The sequence below is a fragment of the Nilaparvata lugens genome, chromosome 7 (genome assembly GCF_014356525.2).
Source record: "Nilaparvata lugens isolate BPH chromosome 7, ASM1435652v1, whole genome shotgun sequence".
NCBI classification, from domain to species: Eukaryota; Metazoa; Arthropoda; class Insecta; order Hemiptera; family Delphacidae; genus Nilaparvata; species Nilaparvata lugens.
The window spans coordinates 6,854,043-6,879,329 of NC_052510.1; the positions used below are offsets into that span (position 1 = coordinate 6,854,043).

A 25,287-nucleotide genomic window follows, 5' to 3' on the forward strand; every position below is an offset into this window, starting at 1 on the left:
GTGTTATCGACTATAGAGAAAAGTACAGTTGCTCGTTCGTCACGCTCACGATCGTCAGTCACAAAAATAATTTTTAATAATAATAATTTTTCTATATCCAAATTTTTGAGCATTTATTCCTATTTAAATACGTATGGAGTTATTACTCATTAGTTAATGTCGATTTTCCACCAGTAACCAGTTTTAAATCGAAATTGAAACCTCTTCTCTCGGCTAGGTTACAGTACTAAAACAAAGATGGATTTAGACAAGTGGATTGAAATAGCTAAAGAATGCAAATACCTTCCTGAAAATGACTTAAAGGTAAATGATAGAGGATCTGTATTATGTTTTGAACTCTATTAGCTAGCCTTTACTTTTGTGATCATTTAATTGAGAACGTAATCTTTATAACCTCAAAAGTACTAATAAGGAATTTCTAAACTTACAGTTCCTGTAAATTTGTCAAATCCTTGATTTTATGAAATATTTTCAACGAATAGCTTTATAATAATCTCTTGACATTTTTCCAAAAAAAAATATAATTGGCTTTTAATGGTTTTTTCTTGTTTTTTTTGCAGAAACTTTGTGATATTGTATGTGACTTGGTAATGGAAGAGCCAAACATCCAACCTGTTTATACTCCAGTCACTGTTTGCGGTGACATCCATGGTCAGGTAAGACACATCGTTGATTAGGCTAATTAAAAAACACATAAACTTTGTCTATCCGTATTTGTTCACTTTCTAATCATAGTTGGTAAAAATAACTTTTTAATCTGTTCTGACTGACGAGATCTATCCAGGAATGGCCTGGTCTTTGATCGAGATATTGGATATTGGTTTCAGTGCAGCCTGTAACTTGAATGATTTGCTCCATCTCTGATTCCTTATTTTAATATCTAGTGAACGGCTGGCTTAGGTCTGGTGTTTATTTTAAAAAATTATACAGTTATGGGGTAATAATATTGTAAAGTTAACGAACGATATAAATTTAAGAGGCTATAGCAAGCTTACATCACACAAAACCCAGCAGCTTCAATGTGTTCACGCAGTTCTCGTAACAAGCTGCAGATGACTTTGGTTATCCTCCTCATTCAGCTGGAATAAACTAACCAGGTACCACAAAGTGGCAGATCAAAGATGCTCTGCAGATGCCTTAGCTTAAGCTCAGCTCCCGACGATAGTAGAGAGGTATCATCTACAAACATCAGCGAGAAACCGTGGTCGTCAAGGCCATTTATAATCACTAGGGACAGTGTAGGCACTAGCATCTACCCCTGAAGAACACCAAAAGTCGCCGGAAGAGTCTGAGAGTCTGCTCCACCGAGGGTGCAAACTGAGTCCTCCCAGAAAGGTATGATCCCAAGATGGAAAGGGCCGAATCCCTTCTTAGACAATATAAATCCAGCTTTCCAAGTAGAATGCCATACTTACTTACTTGAAGTTATCTCCTTCTTAGCGCTAAAAGCACCGTGGTCGTCATCAGAATAATCAGCTTGCATCCTCAAAGTACTCATGGAGGCTGAAATATGGTCTCCCCAATAGGTGGCTCCTGTAGCGTTTCTTGAATAGCCTCAGATTGTTGATTTTGCCATGGTCCATACAGTCGAAAGCTCGGCTCAGATCGGGAACGCGCCAACTAAGCTCCCCGACAGCTAAGATCCCCGTCAAACCCACTTTCGAGGGGATCAACTGACGGCGTCAACTGAGCTCCTGAGAGAGGAGCTTGGTTGTCGTGAGCGTCCGAGAAGCGTGGTTGTCGGCGACAACTAGTCCCATCTACTGACTGAACGATTTAATCTCAAAAAGGACCGATGCTCGAGTTACTAGTATTCTGAAGCCTGGGGCACGTTTCGGCTCAGTTATTTCGGAGGAATGCGGATCCATGTCTCAGCGTGATCTCACGGTTCTGATTGGTGGTACGAATGACTTTTCAAACAGCTCTGGAGAAGGCTACCTCGAAAGAATGGAAGCTCAACTTGATAAGCTGAAACATACTCGGGTTTTTGTTGTAAATATACCGTGCAGATATGATCTTCCTGTGTTTTCATCTATTAATGTAGCAATATCTCAGGCTAATAAAAACTGAAGCAGCTTTTCAGTCGCTTTAATAGTGTAGAATTATTTGATGTGTATGGCATAGGTAGGCGTTTTTATACTCGCCATGGTCTACATCTAAACATCATTGGAAAGAACATTATTGCTGATAAGATTCTTAATAGTTTTCGAAGTGTCGGGGTTGAGGTACTACAACGACAGAACTCTTTGGAAGGTTGTGGTTTTTTAGGACTCTAGATTTAGTGAAAGATATTGCTTATAAAATACCAATTAGAATGAGTCAGTCACACACTGATAGAAGTTTCAGTTACACAATGCTTCTCATAATCGTAGTGTTGACTTCAGTAATTTAGTTATTATTCCTTTTCAAAATTCGACGAAAAGAAAGATGAATCCAAGTATAGGAGGAGATGAATCTCGCATTGATCACTGTGATGATGCTTCAGTAGGCTCTCTAAAGTCATGTTTCAAAGTAATTCACCAAAATGTAGATTGTATTGCTAACAAGATACATTTTTTAAATGATTTAATTCAGGATGAAAACCCAGATGTATTGGTAATAACAGAGCATGGTCTTAGAAAGTATGAAATCGATTGTATTGTTTTGAAAAATATGTTTCTTTCAACTAATTACTGTAGAGATCACATGATTAAAGGTGGTGTGGCCATTTATGTGAGTGAACAGGTCAATGATCGTTCGAGAGCTTTGGATGTGGAGCAATTCTGTAGTGAGGGAAATATTGAGGCATGTGGGATAAGGTTCAGGTTGAGAAACAGGATTTTTGTTATTGTAGGAGTTTACCGTTCGCCAAATGGTGATTCCAATTTATTTTTTGAAAATTTCAAGTCGATGATGGATGAGTTGCTTGTAACCATTGAATACAATATAATACTGGCGGGTGATTATAATATTGATATTCTAAACGACTCTCCTATCAAAAGAAATTTATTAAATACCTTAAATCAATTTGGTTTATCTTATACTGTACATATTCCAACCAGAATAACTGCAAATAGTGCTACAGCTATAGATAATGTAGTTACAAATATTCCTGAAGAAGGCTATATGGTTAGTGTTTTGCATACATTTATATCTGATCACACAGCTCAAGTATTCTCGGTATTTCATGAGGGAGATTTCAGGGTGCAGAAAAAGAGTTCAACAGGTGCGCATGTTTGTAATGAACAGAACATAGAATGTTTGAGACAGGCATTAAGTGTTGAGAGCTGGAGGGCGGTCTATGACCAATCCGATCCAGATCTTCAATTTATAAATTTCCATAGGAATCTGCTCTATCATTTCAAGGTACATTGTCCGGTCAAAACAGTCAGCAAGAGATTAAATTATAATAGGCTAAGAAAACGGTAGCAAGTCCATAGCTGAAAGTTTTAATCATTTTTTTGTATCAATGACTCCAGCAAATGAAAACTGCAGCACAAGAATCATTGAAAAAGAAAAGTCATAAAGAATGTTCCAAATTTTTTTTTCTTTTTCCCACAAATGTCAATGAGGTTGTGGGAGTTATAAAAAACCTAAAAGCTAAAAAGGCTGTGGGCCCAGATGAAATCCCGGTGTCAATAATTAAGGCATGTTGTCATGAAATAGCAGAACCATTGGTATTCATTATCAACTCAATGTTTAAGACAGGTATATTTCCAGACTTATTGAAAATAGCCAAAGTGATTCCTATCCTAAAAAAAGGTAATGTTATGGATATTAATAATTATCGACCTATTTCAGTTTTAAATACGTTGTCAAAGGTTTTTGAGAGGCTCATTCATGATAGAATTATGAGTTATCTGTTAAAATTCGATTTGCTTTTCAATTGTCAATATGGTTTTATGAAGGGAAAATCAACAATCACTGCAGCGGTAAATTTTTTTGAGTCAATTGTGAAAGGGATTGATGCTGGTGATTATGTAACTGCGCTCCTATTGGACCTGTCAAGAGCCTTTAATAGTGTCAATATCGATATTCTTTTATGCAAGTTATCAAAGCTCGGAATTAGAGGCGTGGCGAATAGATTGATAGCATCATACATGAGCAACAGGTTCCAGTACACATGTATATACTCCTAATGGGTTAGTAAACTCAGCCAAGTTACCATTGACACGAGGCGTACCACAAGGCTCCATCTTAGGTCCATTACTCTTCATATTATATATAAATGATATTCAATTCAATGTTCCTGTCACTGATAAAATTACTCTCTATGCCGATGATTGTACCTTGCTATTTAAGAGATCAGATCTCATAGACTTGGAGATTGAGGCAAATAACATGGCAAATGAGGTTGTGCAGTTTTTCAATGATTCAGACCTCACTATAAATTCAAACAAAAGTCATGTCATCAGCTTTGATTATAAGTATCGTCCTTTTCACCCCACCATAACACTTGGTGAAACGAACATTGAAAGTTGTACCGTTGTGAACATGTTAGGTTTGTCGAAGGATTCCAAGCTTAATTGGGGGGATCATGTGAACAAGATATCATTGAAATTGAGTAGGTCACTTTTTGCATTTAGAAATATTGTTAAACGGGTGCCTAAAACAACAGCAAAAAGTGTCTACTATGCACTGATTGAATCCCACATTGCTTATGGCATTGAATTGTGGGGGAGTACCTCGAAGCAAGACATTCAAAGAATTTTTGCTTTGCAAAAGTCCGCAATAAGATACCTGGAGGGGCTCAAATTTCCACAGACATGTCAGGAGTCGTTCAGTAGCCTAAGTATTTTAACTGTTCCATCATTGTACATTTTCAAAGCAATATTTACATGTGAAGGATAGGTTGAATTCATTCCAAGTTAACTCAGATATTCATGGCTATAACACTAGAGGAAGGAATAACATTTCAGTTGAGAGACATAGGCTGAGTGTATTTGAGAAAACACCTACTTATAGGGGACAAAAGTTTTTTGCGAAACTTCCGGCTGATTTGAGAAGTATTGTTGAAGAAAAACAATTCAAAACATAACTATATTCTTTTCTCAGTGAGAAGGCTTTCTATGAGGTTGACGAATTCTTGTTAGAGTGAAAAAAATTATTATCTAAATTTTGCAAATTTAATGAATTGTTAAATGTTATTAGAGTTTTATTTTAAGATTGATATTTTATGTTATTATGTTATTTATATGTGACGTTTTTCAACTGTATTACATTGTTTTTGTTATACTTTTGTTGAGAATAAAATAATATTATTATTATCTGAAACAGTAGGGGATTTGCTGTCGGGGAGACTAGTTGACGCCAGCGTGCAAGGAGCTTGGTTGTCGTCACCGAACTCAACAACCAAGCTCCTCGCACGCGCTGACATAAACTATATATTTCATGCACTTACTCTATGGATTTCCTCAAATCACGCCTGGTTTTCTCCTAGTCATTCATTACTTTTTGATGAGTTATATCACATTTTTCAAGAACCAATAGTTCAAACTTCATAATGAGGTTCATTTTGAAGCAAGTTCAAAATACCCTTTTGAGTGTTATGATGTACTAGAGAGATCCGTTTTAATGGGATTTGCAGGTGAGCGAAGCGAGTCTCATTGACACTGCCGGCGTCTAGGGGTCATGGAATTACAGGCAGTGGCGGATCAAGGAGGATCCAGCAGCAAAAATATAAACAATTTAAGTGAATTGAAACATTTCAAAGTACAATACTATAGGTTTTATCGATGGAAACTATTTGATACTAGTCGGCAGGCTCACTTCGCTGGTCTGCATTTTTTATATGGTCATGCTTCTTTCCATCAAAAAGTCAAAAGAGAATTTTAGGAACCGTTTGATTCGAATTATGTAGTGCAGGATGGAAAAAACGTGTACAATATTATAGGTTTTATGAGATGAAAACTATTTGAGAGTAGTTGGCAGACTCGCTTCGCTCGTCTGCATTTCTCATATGGGCATGCTTCTTTCCATCAAAAAGTCAAAGTTATTTTAAGAATTAGTTTATTTTTTTCATTTTTATGTTTGCAGTGATAGAAGTGACAACATCAACAAGCTTTTCTTCTAATAATCGAATTCATAGAATGTATGAAACAGTGTCTGTGATTGTACTACTTCCCCGCCCGCTTCAAGCTGGTTTCAATGTTCAATAGGGGATCAGCTGTCGGGGAGCTTGGTTGTCGTTAGCGTGCGAAGAGCTTTGCTGTCGGGTACGATCACGACAACCAGACCCCTCATATCCAGCAGGGGGGTCAGCTGTCGGGGAGCTTGGTTGTAGTGTGCGTGTGACGAGCTTGGTTGTTCGAGTAGCTTCGTTCGAGTAGGGGATTAGATGTCGGGGAGACTAGTTGACGGCAATGGTATATTTTGCCAGGGGATTTACTGACGCCTGTGATCAAAATTGCGAGTAGCTTAGTTGTCGGGGAGACAGTTTGCTAATGTTGTCACTTCTATCACTGAAAACATAAAATGAAATAAAATAATCTATTTCTTTTTCCGAATTCAAATGACTAGAAAATGTTTCTTATTGAATTGGTTCTGATATATATAACTCATCAAAAAGCAATGAATGACTGGGAAAACCAGGCGTGATTTGAGGAAATCCATAAAGTAAGTGCATGAAATATATATGTCAGTTTACTCGCGAAAACTCCGGCACTCAGAGCGTACGAGGAGCTTGGTTGTCGGGTTCAGGACGACAAGGTTCCAAGCTCCTTGTATGCTGGCGTCAACTAGTCACCCTGTCAGCCAATCCCCTACTGGTTCAGAGGGGACTAGTTGTCAATCCTCTACTGGTTCAGAGGGGACTAGTTGTCAATCCTCTAATGGTTCAGAGGGGACTAGTTGTCAATCCTCTAATGGTTCAGAGGGGACTAGTTGTCAATTCTCTACTGGTTCAGAGGGGACAAGTTGTCAATCCTCTACTGGTTCAGAGGGGACTAGTTGTCAATCCTCTAATGGTTCAGAGGGGACTAGTTGTCAATCCTCTACTGGTTCAGAGGGGACTAGTTGTCAATCCTCTACTGGTTCAGAGGGGACTAGTTGTCAATCCTCTAATGGTTCAGAGGGGACTAGTTGTCAATCCTCTACTGGTTCAGAGGGGACAAGTTGTCAATCCTCTACTGGTTCAGAGGGGACTAGTTGTCAATCCTCTAATGGTTCAGAGGGGACTAGTTGTCAATCCTCTACTGGTTCAGAGGGGACTAGTTGTCAATCCTCTACTGGTTCAGAGGGGACTAGTTGTCAATCCTCTAATGGTTCAGAGGGGACTAGTTGTCAATCCTCTACTGGTTCAGAGGGGACTAGTTGTCAATCCTCCACTGGTTCAGAGGGGACTAGTTGTCAATCCTCTACTGGTTCAGAGGGGACTAGTTGTCAATCCTCTACTGGTTCAGAGGAGACTAGTTGTCAATCCTCTACTGGTTCAGAGGGGACTAGTTGTCAATCCTCTATTGGTTCAGAGGGGACTAGTTGTCAATCCTCTATTGGTTCAGAGGGGACTAGTTGTCAATCCTCTACTGGTTCAGAGGAGACTAGTTGTCAATCCTCTACTGGTTCAGAGGGGACTAGTTGTCAATCCTCTATTGGTTCAGAGGGGACTAGTTGTCAATCCTCTACTGGTTCAGAGGAGACTAGTTGTCAATCCTCTACTGGTTCAGAGGGGACTAGTTGTCAATCCTCTACTGGTTCAGAGGAGACTAGTTGTCGGGACCGTTGACGACAACCAAGCTCCTCGAACGCTCACGACAACTAGTCTCCCCGTCAGCTATGCTCCTCTCTCAGAAGCTCAGTTGACCCCGTCAACCAATCCCCTCGAAAGTGGTTTTAAAAGGAGCTCTACTGACGGGGAGCTTAGTTGGCGCGTTCCCGCATATTTTTCACAGAGTAAATTGGAAGTCAAGTTTACAGTTCAACTTGAATCGCACTATAGTGATGATAATAACTCTAAAGGTGCGTACAGATATACGCGCTGCGAACATGAGCAATTCACTTTCAATCAGCTGATTATATCTGTATTTTTACAGAAACGGTAAGATATAGATATAAAAAATCTGTACGCACCTTTACACAAACTAATTCCTTCTATATTTCACATGTTCTGTATCGTAACTTGGCTCGTCACTTCCCACATCAGATAGTATTTCAGGACGTCTTGAAATCCTTATTTAAATTGAAATTTTCAATACAGCTGGGAGTGGACAATGCAGAAAACATCATCACAACAAATTACAATACCTACCTTAATCGATAAATTCGCTGGTGGTGACAACCTGTCTACTGTTCTTGAAATCTGTATGCACTATTTCACTAATTAATATTTTTTTTGAACTATTCAATAATCCACTGTATGTAATAATAATATTAATTAAGGTTCTGAATGCATCAAAATTAGTTTTTCCTTTCTGTAAAACTTATAATATGCAACTCTGGTTTGCGCACAGGCATTTTTTGCCCATGCAGACCATTTTCTAAAGATTTTTTTTGGCTTAGTGCAGTGGTTCTCAAAGTGTGGGGCGCTACCCCCAAGGGGGGCGCGATGAATTCTCAGGGGTGAGGGGGGGCAAAGCTTGGTTGGAAAATAATTTAAATTTACTTTTAAAATAATTACGATAAGCAATCTTTCTACTTTTACAATTCTACTGAGAATATTTTAATGAGAACTTGAATTGGTTGGCATGGATTCAAACCCCATTCAAATTCTCAATCAATGAGTACTCCCTCAACATAATAGAAAAAGAAAACCTCATTGATCTCCAAGGTGACTATGCGCTTAAAATGGAGTTTGAATAATATTTTTCACATCCCTCTGGATTGGTATGCACAAGGAACACCCAATTTTGAGTGAAAAGGCATTGAAGATATTGACTCCATTTGCGACAACTTATTCGTGTGAAATTAGGTTTTCTTCTCTAGCTGCCATGAAATAGTATATTTCGCACCTAGGCCGAAAATGAGATATTTCCGGCTCGAAATCGGTTTTTAAGTCCGAGGCCGTAGGCCGAGGACTAGAAAAATTGAGAGCCGGAAATACATTTTTGCCCATGGTGCGAACGCTATTTTTCGCCACACCCAAAAAAAACTTCCCAATATATAAGAAATTAAAAATAAATAAAATTCAAACAGCCTATTTTGATAGTTTGAATCTTGGTTATGACAACTTTTACTGTCAATTAATTTCAATATTACTAATTAATCATTTACAATAATGACCATATTTTTATACTATTAATATTAGGCGCGAGCTTTGCGCCCGGTGCAATATCATGGATAGATGGATGAATAGAATTTTCATTACTATTTTGAAATAATGTGAAGAAAAAATTAATATAATTGCATATTTCACAGTTTTGTCTCAAAATATAACTAAAAAATTGATTGAAGTTTAAATTACGGTAACTAATATAAAAAATAGGTAATAAAAGTCGAAATTCATCGACAAAAAAAAAAAGTCATTGACCGAGATTCGAACCTAGATCATGTTTGTTATTCACTGAGCTTTGAGTTCTGACTGATGTATTACGCCTTTACGCTCTCGGCCATTCCGTACTAGGGGACTAGTTGTCAATCCTCTACTGGTTCAGAGGGGACTAGTTGTCAATCCTCTACTGGTTCAGAGGGGACTAGTTGTCAATCCTCTACTGGTTCAGAGGGGACTAGTTGTCAATCCTCTACTGGTTCAGAGGATACTAGTTGTCGGGACCGTTGACGACAACCAAGCTCCTCGAACGCTCACGACAACTAGTCTCCCCGTCAGCTATGCTCCTCTCTCAGAAGCTCAGTTGACCCCGTCAACCAATCCCCTCGAAAGTGGTTTTAAAAGGAGCTCTACTGACGGGGAGCTTAGTTGGCGCGTTCCCGCATATTTTTCACAGAGTAAATTGGAAGTCAAGTTTACAGTTCAACTTGAATCGCACTATAGTGATGATAATAACTCTAAAGGTGCGTACAGATATACGCGCTGCGAACATGAGCAATTCACTTTCAATCAGCTGATTATATCTGTATTTTTACAGAAACGGTAAGATATAGATATAAAAAATCTGTACGCACCTTTACACAAACTAATTCCTTCTTTATTTCACATGTTCTGTATCGTAACTTGGCTCGTCACTTCCCACATCAGATAGTATTTCAGGACGTCTTGAAATCCTTATTTAAATTGAAATTTTCAATACAGCTGGGAGTGGACAATGCAGAAAACATCATCACAACAAATTACAATACCTACCTTAATCGATAAATTCGCTGGTGGTGACAACCCGTCTACTGTTCTTGAAATCTGTATGCACTATTTCACTTATTAATATTTTTTAACTATTCAATAATCCACTGTATGTAATAATAATATTAATTAAGGTTCTGAATGCATCAAAATTAGTTTTTCCTTTCTGTAAAACTTATAATATGCAACTCTGGTTTGCGCACAGGCATTTTTTGCCCATGCAGACCATTTTCTAAAGATTTTTTTTTGGCTTAGTGCAGTGGTTCTCAAAGTGTGGGGCGCTACCCCTAAGGGGGGCGCGATGAATTCTCAGGGGTGTGGGGGCAAAGCTTGGTTGGAAAATAATTTAAATTTACTTTTAAAATAATTACGATAAGCAATCTTTCTACTTTTACAATTCTACTGAGAATGTTTTAATGAGAACTTGAATTGGTTGGCATGGATTCAAACCCCATTCAAATTCTCAATCAATGAGTACTCCCTCAACATAATAGAAAAAGAAAACCTCATTGATCTCCAAGGTGACTATGCGCTTAAAATGGAGTTTGAAGAATATTCTCTCACATCCTTCTGGATTGGTATGCACAAGGAACACCCAATTTTGAGTGAAAAGGCATTGAAGATATTGACTCCATTTGCGACAACTTATTCGTGTGAAATTAGGTTTTCTTCTCTAGCTGCCATGAAAAGTAAATTTACATCAAGACTGGATGTAACCCAGGAACTTGGAGTAGCGTAATCAGAGCTGACACCTCTTTTCAACAAACTCTGTGCGAAAAAAACAAGCTCATCCTTCACACTGAAGCTCTTTTTATTATTAATAAAAATATTATTTTTTTATAAATTAATTAACTTGGTTTTGAAACGATTTTTTTTTCAATTGCTATGAGAAACAAAAGTACCAACTATGTACTATAGTAGCTATAGTACCTGAATAAATTATTATAAATGTTTGTATAGAATTTGTTTTTATATGTAAGGAGGCCCGGCTTACAGCTGAATTATGCAGGGGGGCTCGAAGTGAAAAGTTTGAGAACCACTGGCTTAGTGTATTCATGAAGTTGTTTTTATTCTTTGTTGTTGTTATATATTGAAAATGAGTACATAAGATTTTTACTTTGTAAATTGCATTTTTTCGTTTTGAAATAAATATCTTTTGTCTGTCTGTCAATATTTTTAAAACTGAAACTGTACTCCAAATTTTCAAAAAGAAATGAATGTACAAACTGCATGAATTTAAATAATACCAAGCGTTCAAACAATACATCACACAAACTGTACTAATTGATGTTTTATTTTGCGCAGTTTTACGACTTGGAAGAACTGTTCCGGAGTGGGGGTCAGGTGCCTGATACTAACTACATTTTTTATGGGCGATTTTGTTGACCGAGGCTACTACAGTCTGGAAACACTGACTAGGTTGCTCACTCTGAAGGCGCGTTGGCCGGATAGGATCACGCTGCTCAGGGGTAACCACGAGTCCAGGCAAATCACGCAGGTCTATGGATTTTATGGTGAGAACAAGTAATTGATTCCAACTCACATTGAATTGTTATTCTCAATTGTATACTGTACATAAAATAAAAATACAAGTGCTTACCAAAATTAGGGTATGATCACATTGGAGTATTATTACTTTAGCGTAAGAATGTGTTTTTTCAATTTTTATAATTGACCGAGCGAAGTGAGGTCTAAGATTCAAGTCGACGGTTTGGCATTTCTCTTAATGTTTAAATGTTTGAATGTTTATATGTTGCGCATTTAAGGCGAAACGCGGTAATAGATTTTCATGAAATTTGACAGGTATGTTCCTTTTTCAATTGCGCATCGACGTATATACAAGGTTTTTGGAAATTTTGAATTTCAAGGATAATATAAAAGGGAAAAGGTGCCTCCTTCATACACCAATATTAGAGTAAAAATCAGACTATAGAATACTAGCCGTCAGGCTCGCTTCGCACGCCATATCCGTCTAGCCAGGGGGCTCCGCCCCCTGGACCCCCGACTGGATCGTCCAAGAATGACATCAGCAGGCTCGCTTCGCTCGCCTGCATTTTTCGTTTGAGCATTTTTATCATATGTTAGGACGATCCAGTCGGGGGTCCAGACTAAACGTCTGGCTAAACGGATATGGCGAGCTAAGCGGAGCCTGATGGCTAGTAATATTATATTCCCAGGCTCGGATTGATGAAGCAGGGCCCAATCAATTTTTCCGCGATAAATGCATTTAAATCTTCAACTTGGTGCCAACCTAACAAAGTCAACTCAACTTAATGCCAACCTGACAAAATTATTAATTTAGTTACCAGTTAACAACTTTTTCGAAGAGGTACTCTCTCTAGATTATAGTTCTATATTAACATATGGTATGGACATTTTCCTATTATAATTAAGAGAATAAGAAGAATATACATGCTAAAAGACGAACTTTAAACCCTTAAAAACCACCCTTAGAGTTGAAATATTGCCAAAAGATTTCTTAGTGCGCCTCTAAAGGGCCAACTGAACATACCTACCAAATTTGAACGTTTTTGGTCCGGTAGATTGTTAGTTCTGCGAGTGAGTGAGTCGGTCAGTCAGTCAGTGAGTGGGTGCCATTTCGCTTTTATATTTATATAGATTCATCATAAATCAGCTGACGAGTGATTACACAGATGTGTGGAGAAGCCAGTCTATTGCTGTATTTCCATAAGGTCTATAGTTTCAATCAGATACTTGTGGATGAGAATACTGCGTGAGGTCTACTGTTCACAGAACTACTAGTGTAAGGGTATGATCACATTGGATGCACGTATGTGCAAGTGCACGCGTGGTCATGCAGGCCAAGCGCGCAGAAGGAAAAAAAACTGGAAAGATCAATAGAAAATCTCACACTGAACTCATAGACTTGCTTATTGGTTTCAGTGTGAGCAGCTACAGGCACGTCACAACGTGTTTCTATTAGCCTATCACTCTTTCCAGATTTTGTTTCTCATCTGCGCGCTTGGTCATGCATGACCATACGTGTACTTGCACATATGTGCATCCAATGATCATACCCGTACACTATAAAAATTGAAAAAACACATTCTTATTTATTTATTTATTTTATTGATTCAGTGATACAAAATTATTATGTAAAATAATTTGGGGAGGATCAACAGGCACAGCCCAAAACTGTCCCTCCCCTGAATTTTGATTAAGTAAAATAGTCCAGAAATTAGGTTATGTTTTCTTTACTTTATAAAATTTTGTCTAATTTTCTCACCAAACACTTGAAACAATTAATTTTGAACTTAGAAAGATTAAGATCCGAATTGATAACAAAATTCCTTCTACTTAGTAATCAAAACTGTGAAATGAATATTAATTTGAAATATTTACTCATGCTAAAGTAATAATAGTAACCGAAGGCCCATATGCATCTTCTCGGTTTAAACTGAGATAGATCGGCTGATCGCTTAAACCCGGAATAAAACAAATTGAATGCGACCATGCTTACATATAATCGTAGATTAGCATTTCACGTAGATGGTGTATGTCACCAAGGGCCATATGCACCATCCGGGATTAACGCTAAATTACGATTACTTGAAAGTATGATCATGTTAATCATAATGGTTGCGTTCAAAGCCACTGATCATTTCCACAGAATGGAAAGTCGGCTAGGAAAATCCGCCATCTTGTAAGAAAGTGTAGCATTGTAATATAGCGGTAGTTTTAATTTCTAACAAGATGATGTAGTCATGTGTCGTGGTCTTGGTGCACTCAAGTCTTGGTTAGATTGATACCATTCTGTATGTATTCTGTGTCTGAACTGTTGCTCATGAGTCTTGACTGACAGATGTTTCGTCTTCTGCTTACATTTATAAACAAAACTAGAACCTAACCTATCTCATTGTATAATCAATTGAAATGAAAAACCATCAAGTGATTGGAGTTGTTTGAAATGCTTTGGATAATATTTTAAATGTTATTGAATTTATGTAATCATGCATTTCTGTGCTCCCAAATACATTATAATGGAGTCCATTATAATTGTAAACAACCTCGTATTCAGCCATGTCTGTTTACGTTCAGCTACTCTGTTTACGTTCTTTTCCATCTGTAGAAAGTACGATGAGCTTGATCAGTGAACGAATCGGATATGACGTATTTCTTTTCTTATCAGTTAGACCAAAGACCATAAACTCACAATGCCTATGCCTTCCCAATGCTAGCTCTTACTAGAAATTGAAGGCTGCCATTTAGGTATTTTAGCGCAATATATTATATAATATTTATTTTTGTAATATTATAGATTACAAAGATCTTCAAGATCTTTAGTATGTAATAAGCTTCCAGGTTGTCCCCTCAATGGCCGATCTCAATTCCAAGTACAGTAGCGCTGCATGTGAGTCTATGCATCGTTCAACGACCAAACAGTGGTTCGTTCAGAGCCACGTTCACTCACCGGTCTCATCGTTCACTCACCGATTAGTGGCTTTGAACTCAACCAATGTGTTTCATTTCGTGGTTAAACCAACAGCTGATCTATCTTCGTTTAAACCGAGATGGTGCATATGGGCCTAACAGGCCCAAGTGTTAGTATATTATAATGAGAATCATATAAAAACCGGCATATCCTGTTATAGCGTGCGTTCATTTGATGTTCATAGTCTTCACTACAGTCTATTATCTTGATAAAGTAACTGTAGTCTTCACCAGCAGTCCATGACTAAGGGAATCGGTTCGGAACCCACCTAATGCTGTTGGTCTTCTAATCCATCTCCATCATCCGTTTCATTACCCACTTTCAAGCCTAGAAATCATGTGGGGATCAACCCTAGCAAAAAGTCATCAGATGTTGACTCAAATAGCTGGCAAAAACTCATCTGGTTGACTAATGTAATTTCTATGCATGGTAGCGTATTGATGCTGTGGAAGGGGTAAATCAGTCCAAGGATCAAATATTAATGAAACCACGATTTTAGATAGACAATTTTTTTATTTTATTAGAAGACTAGCGACTAAATTTGACTATTCAAAGCCATTATATTATATTGACTGACTTCATATTCACTAGATAGATGTAGGTGAAACGATATAATTTTTTCATATTTATTCAATTAGGTTATTGATTAATTATTCTCATTTTTGCAGATGAATGTCAGAAGAAGTATGGTAACGCTAACGCTTGGAGCTATTGCTGTAGAGTGTTTGATCTACTTACTGTTGCAGCTGTAAGTCTATAATACCATAACTTATTTTTTATTGTCATATTGTACAGTATATTCTTTGTCAAGCTAATTCAAATTTCTGTAATCACAGTGTTTTCTTGAAAAATTGCATTGATTTATTTTAGTGGTTTGAATAAGCTCTATTTTCTTTCTATTGACATGTTTGCTGTACCTAGTTGTTTGAACTCACTACCGGCTCTCTTAGTATTCAAATTCATTTATTTTGCCATAAAATAATACAGATTGACAAAATAAATATTCTAACTTACAAAATGTCACTACCGGCAAAGAACAACTTGTACGCCGGTAGTGACATTTTGTAAGTTAGAATATTTATTTTATCAATCTGTATTATTTTGTGACAAAATGAATGAATTTGAATGCTATGAGAGTGAGTTTGTAGGATGCTACATCCACACTATCGCCCAATGCGTGCAAATGATGACGAGCGCGAGAGTGTGGATGCCTGGTTTGTCAGCGCTCGCCTTAACTGGCCTTCGCTTGCCATCGCTCCGATTTTTGGCGAGCGATGGCCAGCCAAGTGTAGGCGAGTGGCCAGCCGAGCATCCATGACTGGTCACATTGCAGTGTGGATGGCAAGACCAACATAGCCAGCGACTTGACGATAGTGTGGACTAGGCATTGAGGGCCGGTTTCCGAGCTCGGGATCTATGAGTTCCGGACTTACAGCGTCCAGGACTAAAATAAGCACTCTGGTCTAAATCGACTTTCTGAGTCACGATTTTATCTTCTGAACTCCGGGGTCTATTAAGTTCTCGACTTATTTGACTCCAGGACTTTAACGCAGTAACATTCACAATATTTTGCTGTTGTATTGTTAGCATTATAGCAAAACGAAAACAGCTAATTGCAGCGGGATAATTCAAATGAGCATGCTCTCCAAATTATTTTGTAAAAATGCGTTTCGATTTCTTTGTAGGCCTATTTAAAGCAAAAGCTAACCTTTTGAAAGATGAATGAATAAACATTTCATTTTACGTTATGCTATTATTGATCATTAATCCTGACCAGTGATTTTGGAATAAAAATTTCATTAGGCTATTGAGTTTGAAAACGTATTTGTTTTGAAAAAAATGGAATAATAATTTATTATTGTTATATTATTATTAATATGTTGAATATGACATTGATTAATAACATTCAGATTGAAATATAAATTCCAAGGCAATCCTTGTATTATTTTTCTTGAACATTTTTAGGTTATGTCACAGTCTTAAAATAAGGTTAGTTTTTCACGCATAAATCGGATACAATTTTATTCCAAAATAAACTTTCAAACTATAAATTATGAATTTAGATAAACTAATCCAAATAATTTAGGTATTCCATGACATCTATTCGGCTTTTCATCTACTCCAAAACAATAACTGAATTGTGTTTGCTCAGTTAAGTCTAGAACTTAAATTTAAACCCTACCTCAGTCGAGGTTTCAAAATCACGCTGTTTTAAGTTCTGGACTTGACGATTTTTGATAAATCCTCGACTCGGATAGAGGCGAGAATCTAATTCAAGTCCTGGACTTATAAACCCTTCACTCAGAAAACTCCAGGGTCTAACGTGATCTCTAAACTCCAGGGGTCTATTTAAGTCCTCGACTACGTTAACGCTCTGACTCGGAAAGCCAATTTTCTGACTCCAGAGTTTAAAGCCAGTTAAAGTCTAGAACTTGGCTAAATCTCGAGCTTGGAAACCGGCCCTAAATGTAGGTACTTAATTGGTGAAAGCTCTTGAAGCGGATTCCCACTTATAAGCTAACGTGTCCAGTACAGTGAGAATATTATTCCCATAGATTCTAATTGGATTATTCATACTCGTTCGACCGGGCTGAGTATAAATAGTCCTATTAAAACTCATAGGAATTGTATTTTCATTGACTCTGATACTGATATGTATAGTGAGGTCCACGTCATAATGGCAGTGCTTGATTGGCAATGGTATTGTTATCCTTGTCTTTCATTCAACAAAGCGGATAGCGCTATCTCTTTCTCGCTTTGCTCTGTTGCCAGATCGTCTTTTAACAATGTAGAATTAATAATTAATTGACAATATATTTCATCTCAATTATGAAAATTCATTATGAAATTATTGAAAAATATATATTTCTTGCTTAATAAAATATAATTGATTATTTTAAACGAGAATGAACAGTTGATATTACAATATCGGGGCACCGAGCTTCGCTCGTTATTTTTATTTATTGATAAACAGAACACAATTCTCTAAAATGATCGTGTTCATATTTCACAGCTGGCTATATATCATCTCATGAATTTCAAGGATGCGATATTTTGATTTTTCACATACTCACTTTTTTACTATCCACAGCTGTTTCAGCCAAGGATGAATTATCCTTTTAATGACGTTCAGCGAGTTTTCCCAAGGATGAGACCTAGTGCAATCGAATCTTTATATCATAAACCTACTATGTTCCAAATTTCGTGAAAATCGTTAGAGCCGTTTTCGAGATCCGTTAAACATAAATAACCAGATATAAAAATAACCAGATAGATAAATACAGAAATTGCTCGCTTAATATAATAGGATCAATAAACTTGTATCAGTTAAGTCTAAAGAAGGCATTAACAAGCCAGAGGATCGGCAAATTTCTTCTATCTTTCTCCACTACCATTATAATGTGGACCTCAGTATAGGAATCTGCCTTCAATCCCCATCATTTTATGGTATTTTGTAATATTCAAGGCTTAATTGTATAATAAATAATTATATTTTATTATTTTCCAGTTAATAGATGAACAAATTCTTTGTGTACACGGGGGCCTTTCTCCCGATATCCAGACTTTGGACCAGATAAGAATTATTGAAAGAAATCAAGAGATTCCTTGTAAAGGTAAACATTTGCTACATTATTATTCATTTATACATTGATAAATACAATATCATTCTGAACAAACTATGAATGATGGGAAATAACAACAGGCTTAAAGCCCAAAACTGTTCCTTTCCCAAATTTGGATAGAAATTGTCCAAAAATAGGTTATGTAATATATATAGTAGAAATTTTATTTAATTTAATGTATGGTAACGTATCATAAGGATAGAAGAGCCATTTTATTATATTTTTAATAAAAAATATACTAGCAGGAAACCCGTGTTCCGCAAGGGTCTATTTTAAAACTTGACAAACTGAAAATTTGACGTGATGAAATCTTGAAGAATCGATAATAGGCCTATAATTATCCTCGGTTAATTAAGAATCGATATGTAAAATTTCAAGTCAATCAGTCCACTAGTTCAGACGTGATGATGCGTCAAACATAATTTTGTTATCCCGTTCGTGTAGGCAAAGTCAGTTCTTTCCTTTATTATAGTATAGATTAGTTGAAGCCTAGAGCTCATGTGGGCATCATCCTTAGCAAAAAAATAATTGTTTTATTGTGTAATATTATTAGACCTATGTTATTATACAGGGTGTGTGATAAGTCACTCCCTATTTTTATACAGCTATAATTTCTTTATTTATGAACCAATTTTGTTAGAACTACATTTGTTAGATAGAGCACTCCTTGAGGTTGTGTTCAACACCAATTTTCATTTGTTTCAGTTTAAAAATTCCCCCTCTCTTGATTGTGTAAGAACGAGCTGAAATAGCAGCTTGTTATGAGAGGTCTGTGGATCTGTGGTGCGAGTACAAAGGTAGTGGAGGGCTGAACGAGGGATCCATGCAACACTGGATGCAAAAATACTGAGATATTTCTTAAGAATCCTGGCAACAGAGTAACGTGAAAGACCACTTTCACGAGATCCTTGACGCAGAGATTTCTTAGGGCTCCTCATGAACATTTCACAAACTCTATCAACATTCTATGCTATCCTTGACGTTGATGGTCTTCCTGATCGACTTGCATCTGCAACACTCCCTGTTGTTAGTAATTTGGAATGGAAATTTATAACAGTTTTTGCATCCAGTGTTGCATGGATCGTTCAGCCCTCCACCACCTTTGTACTCGCACCACAGATCCACTGACCTCATAACGAGCTGCTATTTCGGCTCGTTCTTCCACAATCAAGAGAGGGGGCATTTTTAAACTGAAACAAATGAAAATTGGTGTTGAACACAACCTCAAGGAGTGCTCTATCTAACAAATGTAGTTCTAACAAAATTGGTTCATAAATAAAGAAATTTTAGCTGTATAAAAATGGGGAGTGACTTATCAGACATTCTGTATAGTCACCTCAAGAGGTGTTTTACAATGAACTACCCGCGCAGATTGGTTGAAAAATCATACAAATTGGATCTTATAGGAGTGTTTACACATTGGAAAAATTCTCCGAAGACAAAACGAACCATTTGAAGCACAGGCGAATCAAGTATTCCTGTCATTCTTTCTGTTGTTTTTCATAGCCTATCAAATCAATGGGTAGCATCCACTTCATCGAGGTCTCAATTGATCAAGAATCAGTCCATTTTGGCAACTTCAGTTGGTCCAATTCTCAGTTTGTCAAGCTATTTTTGTTCTCAGAAAGTTCAGTGGATACAGTATTATATCTATTAAATTATCAAATAATGTCAGAATATTGCTATTCAAGAGCAATAATTTAACCCCTTGCTTCCAGACATTAATCCGTCCACTGGAACCGTATTCAACCGATCCGTTGGGCCGTTGGATCGGACGAATCTGCCGGCCGTTAATTCGGGCGATTATGGTCGTCCATTGGAACCGTTTACATCAATCTAGTTCAGTAGTTGGCTGAACTATTGAATTAACTACTTTCATAGCCACCAAAATTTGTCATAAACAATGATTATATTGAGATTTTGAAAATTGAATAAACAATTATCCACTAAAACAGTTATTCATTACAATACCGGTAATCTTACTTTCAGATCCTATTTGTTCAGTAATCTTTGTCTATAGATTCCTTTGAACATCACGGCGATGATATCTTTTGTCTCTCATACCCCACAATGGAACATGCTCTTGAACCAAAATTATCAACTTTTCATTGTCCATAGTTGAAACTTTATAAAACAGAACAAGTTCAAAAAAACAAAAACAGACAAGACTGTGAAACAATTTTGAGGTTAGGATGATGTTGTCTCAGCTCGAGTTCGGCCGGATAGAACCGGAAAATCCCATTCAATTCGGATTGAAAACTTGATCGGCCGGACGTTTGAACCTGTTGCAATGGACGAGCATCTATAGCTTTCTTTGTTGGGGGATTGTTCGGACGAGTTCGGTAGTTTTCGGCCGATGCTAGTTCGGACGAAATCGGTTCCAGAGGACGGCCCACCTTATGTTTGGAAATGTTACGTGAATACGATTACCCCTTACTAAACAAGTGAATATTATAATAATTGTATTTATTCTTTCATTTTTGGCAGGAGCATTTTGTGACCTCGTTTGGTCAGACCCGGAGGAGGTTGACACATGGGAGGTGAGCACGAGGGGTGCGGGGTGGCTGTTCGGACCCAAGGTCACTCACGAGTTCATGAATCTCAATAACCTCACGCTCATCTGTCGGGCTCACCAGTTGGTGCATGAGGGTAAGTGAAAGTCATTCAAATTCGGATGGCTTTTTGTTGGTGGGGAGTCCCTCACGGGAAGGTCCCACCTTTCCTAAGTATATAATTTGAGCCATCAATGTGGTCTTACGAATTTCACACTTCAGTCGGTACCGACAGCTAAGGGAGAGTTTCACCAAATTCACGTTAACGCTTTGATTAGTAATCTCCAGTTAACACTAACTGATGACTTTAACGAAAGATTTAGAAATTTGATTTCGCTGATGATACGTTACGAAACGACAGATCAGAGTGGATCAGGGTGGCAGTGAGCCGCGATGACACTTGATTCACGTTTTAAGCATGTAAAACATTACCTAGAAAATCCAACTAAATTCCGAAACCACAAGTTTTGTTTACCAAATTGCCAAATTGAGTGGAGATTAGCCTACAAATTTTAGTAAATTAATAATAATTATAGTGCAGCTTTTTTTAGTTGTATGATTTATTACATTTAATTTAGGCTGTAGTGTTTTAATAATTGTTCTATAGATTGTTTATTTTTTTGTAAATAAGTAAAATTTCAAATTTCACAGGATGTCTTTTAGCCATTCTGTCAATGTTGTGTTGCCTAAAGCTATCAAATAAGAAGGGACACAAAATTTATGAACAGTGAAATAACGCATCTTGTCAATCTTATTGAAAAATACGTCGATTTCATCCAAATTATTAAAATCATCAACCCTTACTCTTATCCATCTAGGTCTGCGAACAACATAATCATCATCACTGTCACTCTCAAATGCAAATTCGTACGCTCTTCTTCTAGCATTACTTGGCCTTTCCATATTGAAACAACAAATTAATCTAATAAAAAATAATCGTGAAAACCGCAAATTAATAATTAAACATAACCTCAACAAACTACTTTCAACATGACAGTAAACAGAACGCCGCCATTTTTTTCTTAACGACAGATTACAGATGTTAACTGACCAGATTTGGCCAGTTAACTCTATAAAGGCTCATTAGCTCTAACGGCGTGTGATGAAATCAGATTTTGTCAGTTAAGGGCTAATTGGAATTTACGCTTCCTCTAACGAAACGTTAAGTTACTGGTGAAACCCGGCCTAAGTGATTTGCAGTCAGATCAATGTACAATAACAATATAAAAAGTTTGTCATCATACTTCTTAGAGTATAATAAATGCCGTCATACATTGTTGGTTTCATTATAAATTGAAATTTTCCAGTGGTTTATTTATTGTTATTGGTTGTTTATATTATGCTAGAAGCCTCTCGCTAATGACAAAACATGTTGTATGATGATTCGCCTTCAAATTGTCATTTTTTCTTTAGGGTTACTCTTGAATATAAATAGAAATAGAAATCCAAGTACCCTTTTTAAAATTGTTCACTCACAACATTTTTCGGCTATATCATTATTATTATCTTGATAATGGCATAATATAGCCGAAACATGTTGTGAGTAAAAAATTTTAAAAAGAGTGCTTAGATTTATATTTTTATTCACATGTATGATGAATATGTGTGTGTGCATGATAAACATACATGCACATGTTTCAATGGACAGCCTAATTTTATGATACAGCTCTAACCACTTCTCCATGTATGTATAAAGCTGGATTCCCACGTATCAGTGAACGTCACCGGAATAGTGAAGATATTATCCCCATGAGTTCTAATAAGACAATTCACACTCATTCTGACGGAGCGAGTATGAATAGTCCCATTAGAACTCATGAGAATTATATTTGAATTATACTGGACACTTATAAATATAATTCTCATGAGTTCTAATAGGACTATTTATATCAGCTTTGTCGGGCTGAGTGTGAATAGTCTCATTGGAAAGAATGGATCTGATATAATATCTTCACTATTCCGGTGACGTTTACTGATATGAATATGTGAGAATTTACAGTGTAAACAGAGATATTGAAGAATTTCTCCATATAAGGTGAAATAAAAACTATGTTGTCAGTTCCATAAGTATGTTGTCATAATTTATTTTATTTATATCATAATAAATACTAGTAGTTCTGTGAACAGTAGACCTCGCGCTCAGTAAGTTACATTGACCTGTTGTTATGTTTTCTCAAAAATTAATAAATAATTTATCAATTTAAAATGTCCAGAAAAAATCCTAAATAAACATACAGCTTTCTGTCCTATCGTACCGTGACGTGTCGTCCCGGAATGTGAGTGTGAGCGCTGTTATCAGGTCTGGCTGCAACTGTCTACTAACGTTGATGGAAAGATACATTTTCAAGATGTTCGATGTTTTTGAACGGGTAGTATTATAGTCCACTAGACAGCTGATTTATGATGAATAATTCTAAAGTCCTTTTTTACGGTAATATTGGCGTTCAAAGGAGTCTCCTTTCTCTTTTGTATTATCCTTAAAATGCAAAATTTCAAAAAACCGTATGTATACGTCGACGCGAAATTCTAAAAAGAACATACCTGTCAAATTTCATGAAATCTATTGCTGCGTTTCGCTGTAAATGCGGAACATAAAGAGAAATGCAAAACCGTCGACTTCTATCTTAGATCTCACTTCGCTCGGTCAATAATTCTCATGAGTTTTAATAGGACTATTTATAGCCGCTTTGTTGGGCTGAGAGAGAATAGTCCCAATGTTATCAGTTCCACATAATTCATTTTATTTATTTCAAAATAAAGTGTGTGGAACTGACAACATCATTTTTATTTCACCTTGATGTGTGGGAATCCAACGCAGGTTGATGTTTTATAAGAGATTGGTGACTATTTAAAGTGAATCTTACTGTACTGTACTATGTAATTGTTATTGTTTGTGCAGGTATCAAGTTCATGTTCGACGAGAAACTAGTGACAGTGTGGTCGGCGCCCAACTACTGCTACCGATGTGGCAACGTCGCTTCCATCCTGCAGTTCAAGAGCGCCGAAAAACGCGAACCAATCATATTCTGCGCCGTGCCCGAAACTGATCGTGTGACGCCCTCTGTCTTCACCACGCCCTACTTCCTCTAAGGGTTTCGAGGTCTTAAGGGTCTGTAAGGGTACTTCAAGGACCTTAGGGTCGTCTCTGAAGGTCTAAGGGTTTCTGAGGGTCTGAGTCTGTTGAGGGTCTGAGGGCGTCAGTGTCATTTAAGGACTTGAGGGTCTGATAGACTTTTGAAGATGCTTCAGGGCTATTTAAGGGCCTGGAGACCTTGAAAGGACTGAGAGACTCAAGGTAATTGTCCCAAGGATTTCCAAGGGCCTAAGGACTCTAAAGAGCTAAACAGACTTAGAATTATTCTAGGAACCTTTATAAAGGTCTAAACGTTTAAGGGCTCTGAACACCTCGTAGAAACTGAAGGCCTAAGAGTCTCTAAGGGCCTAAGAGACTCTAGAAGGCTCTGACCTCCAAGGGCTCCAAGATCTTCAGATGCTCTAAGAAATTGAAGAACCTAAGTGTAGACTCCACCCTTCCTATCCATCAAATGCTTCTGCAAGTGCACTTTTCTATTATGTAAATACCATGTACATTCTTACAAGTGATAGATCATTTTCTAATGTGCTAATAAACGGTTAAGAAATTGAATAAGAGTATGTTATTTGATTACCTTGAAAATGTTATCTAGTTTTATGAGCACCAAGTTTGGTATAGGCCTACAATAGTTGTTGACCGAGCGAAGTGAGGTCTAAGATTCAAGTCGATGGTTTTGCATTTCTCTTTATGTTTATATTTTTGTTCCGCATTTACGACGAAACGCGGAAATAGATTTTCATGAAATTCGACAGGTATGTTCCTCTTTGAATTTCGCGTCAACGTATACATACGGTTTTTTTGAAATTTTGCATTTTAAGGATAATACAAAAGGAAAAGGAGTCTCCTTTGAACGCCAATATTACCGTAAAAATCAGACTTTAGAATTATTCTGTCTAGAGGTCTATAATACTACCCGTTCAAAAACATTGAACATATTGAAAATGTATCTTTCCATCAACTTTAGTAGACAGTTGACTATAATACTACCCGTTCAAAAACATCGAACATCTTGAAAATGTATCTTTTAGACAGTTGCAGCCAGACCTGATAACAGTGCTCACACTCACATTCCGGGACGACACGTCACGGTACGATAGGACTGAAAGCTCTATGTTTATTTAGGATTTTTCTAGACATTTTAAATTGATAAATTATTTATTAATTTTTGATAAAACAACAACAGGGCAATGTAACTTACTGAACGCGAGGTCTACTGTTCACAGAACTACTAGTATTGTATAAGTAAAACTCACTTGATGTGCCGAGAAGTATAATTTTCATCTAATTGAATTAATTATCAGGTAAGTCCGAGTAAAGGTTTCTTCACACCGCCATAGCATAGCTTGGAAAACGTAGCC

General features: G+C 37.0%; 1 protein-coding gene across 1 annotated transcript; it reads left to right on the top strand.

The window, feature by feature from the left end:
- The first annotated feature begins 10 nt into the window (after positions 1 to 10).
- On the top strand, positions 11 to 24,481 carry LOC111059946 (serine/threonine-protein phosphatase 6 catalytic subunit). Its single transcript, XM_039433582.1, is given in 8 exon segments — positions 11 to 303; positions 561 to 656; positions 11,513 to 11,572; positions 11,574 to 11,721; positions 15,329 to 15,408; positions 18,169 to 18,274; positions 20,771 to 20,932; positions 23,735 to 24,481. Coding segments are annotated over 8 exon segments (909 nt in total). The 5' UTR covers positions 11 to 237; the 3' UTR covers positions 23,926 to 24,481.
- Positions 24,482 to 25,287: the final 806 nt, after the last annotated feature.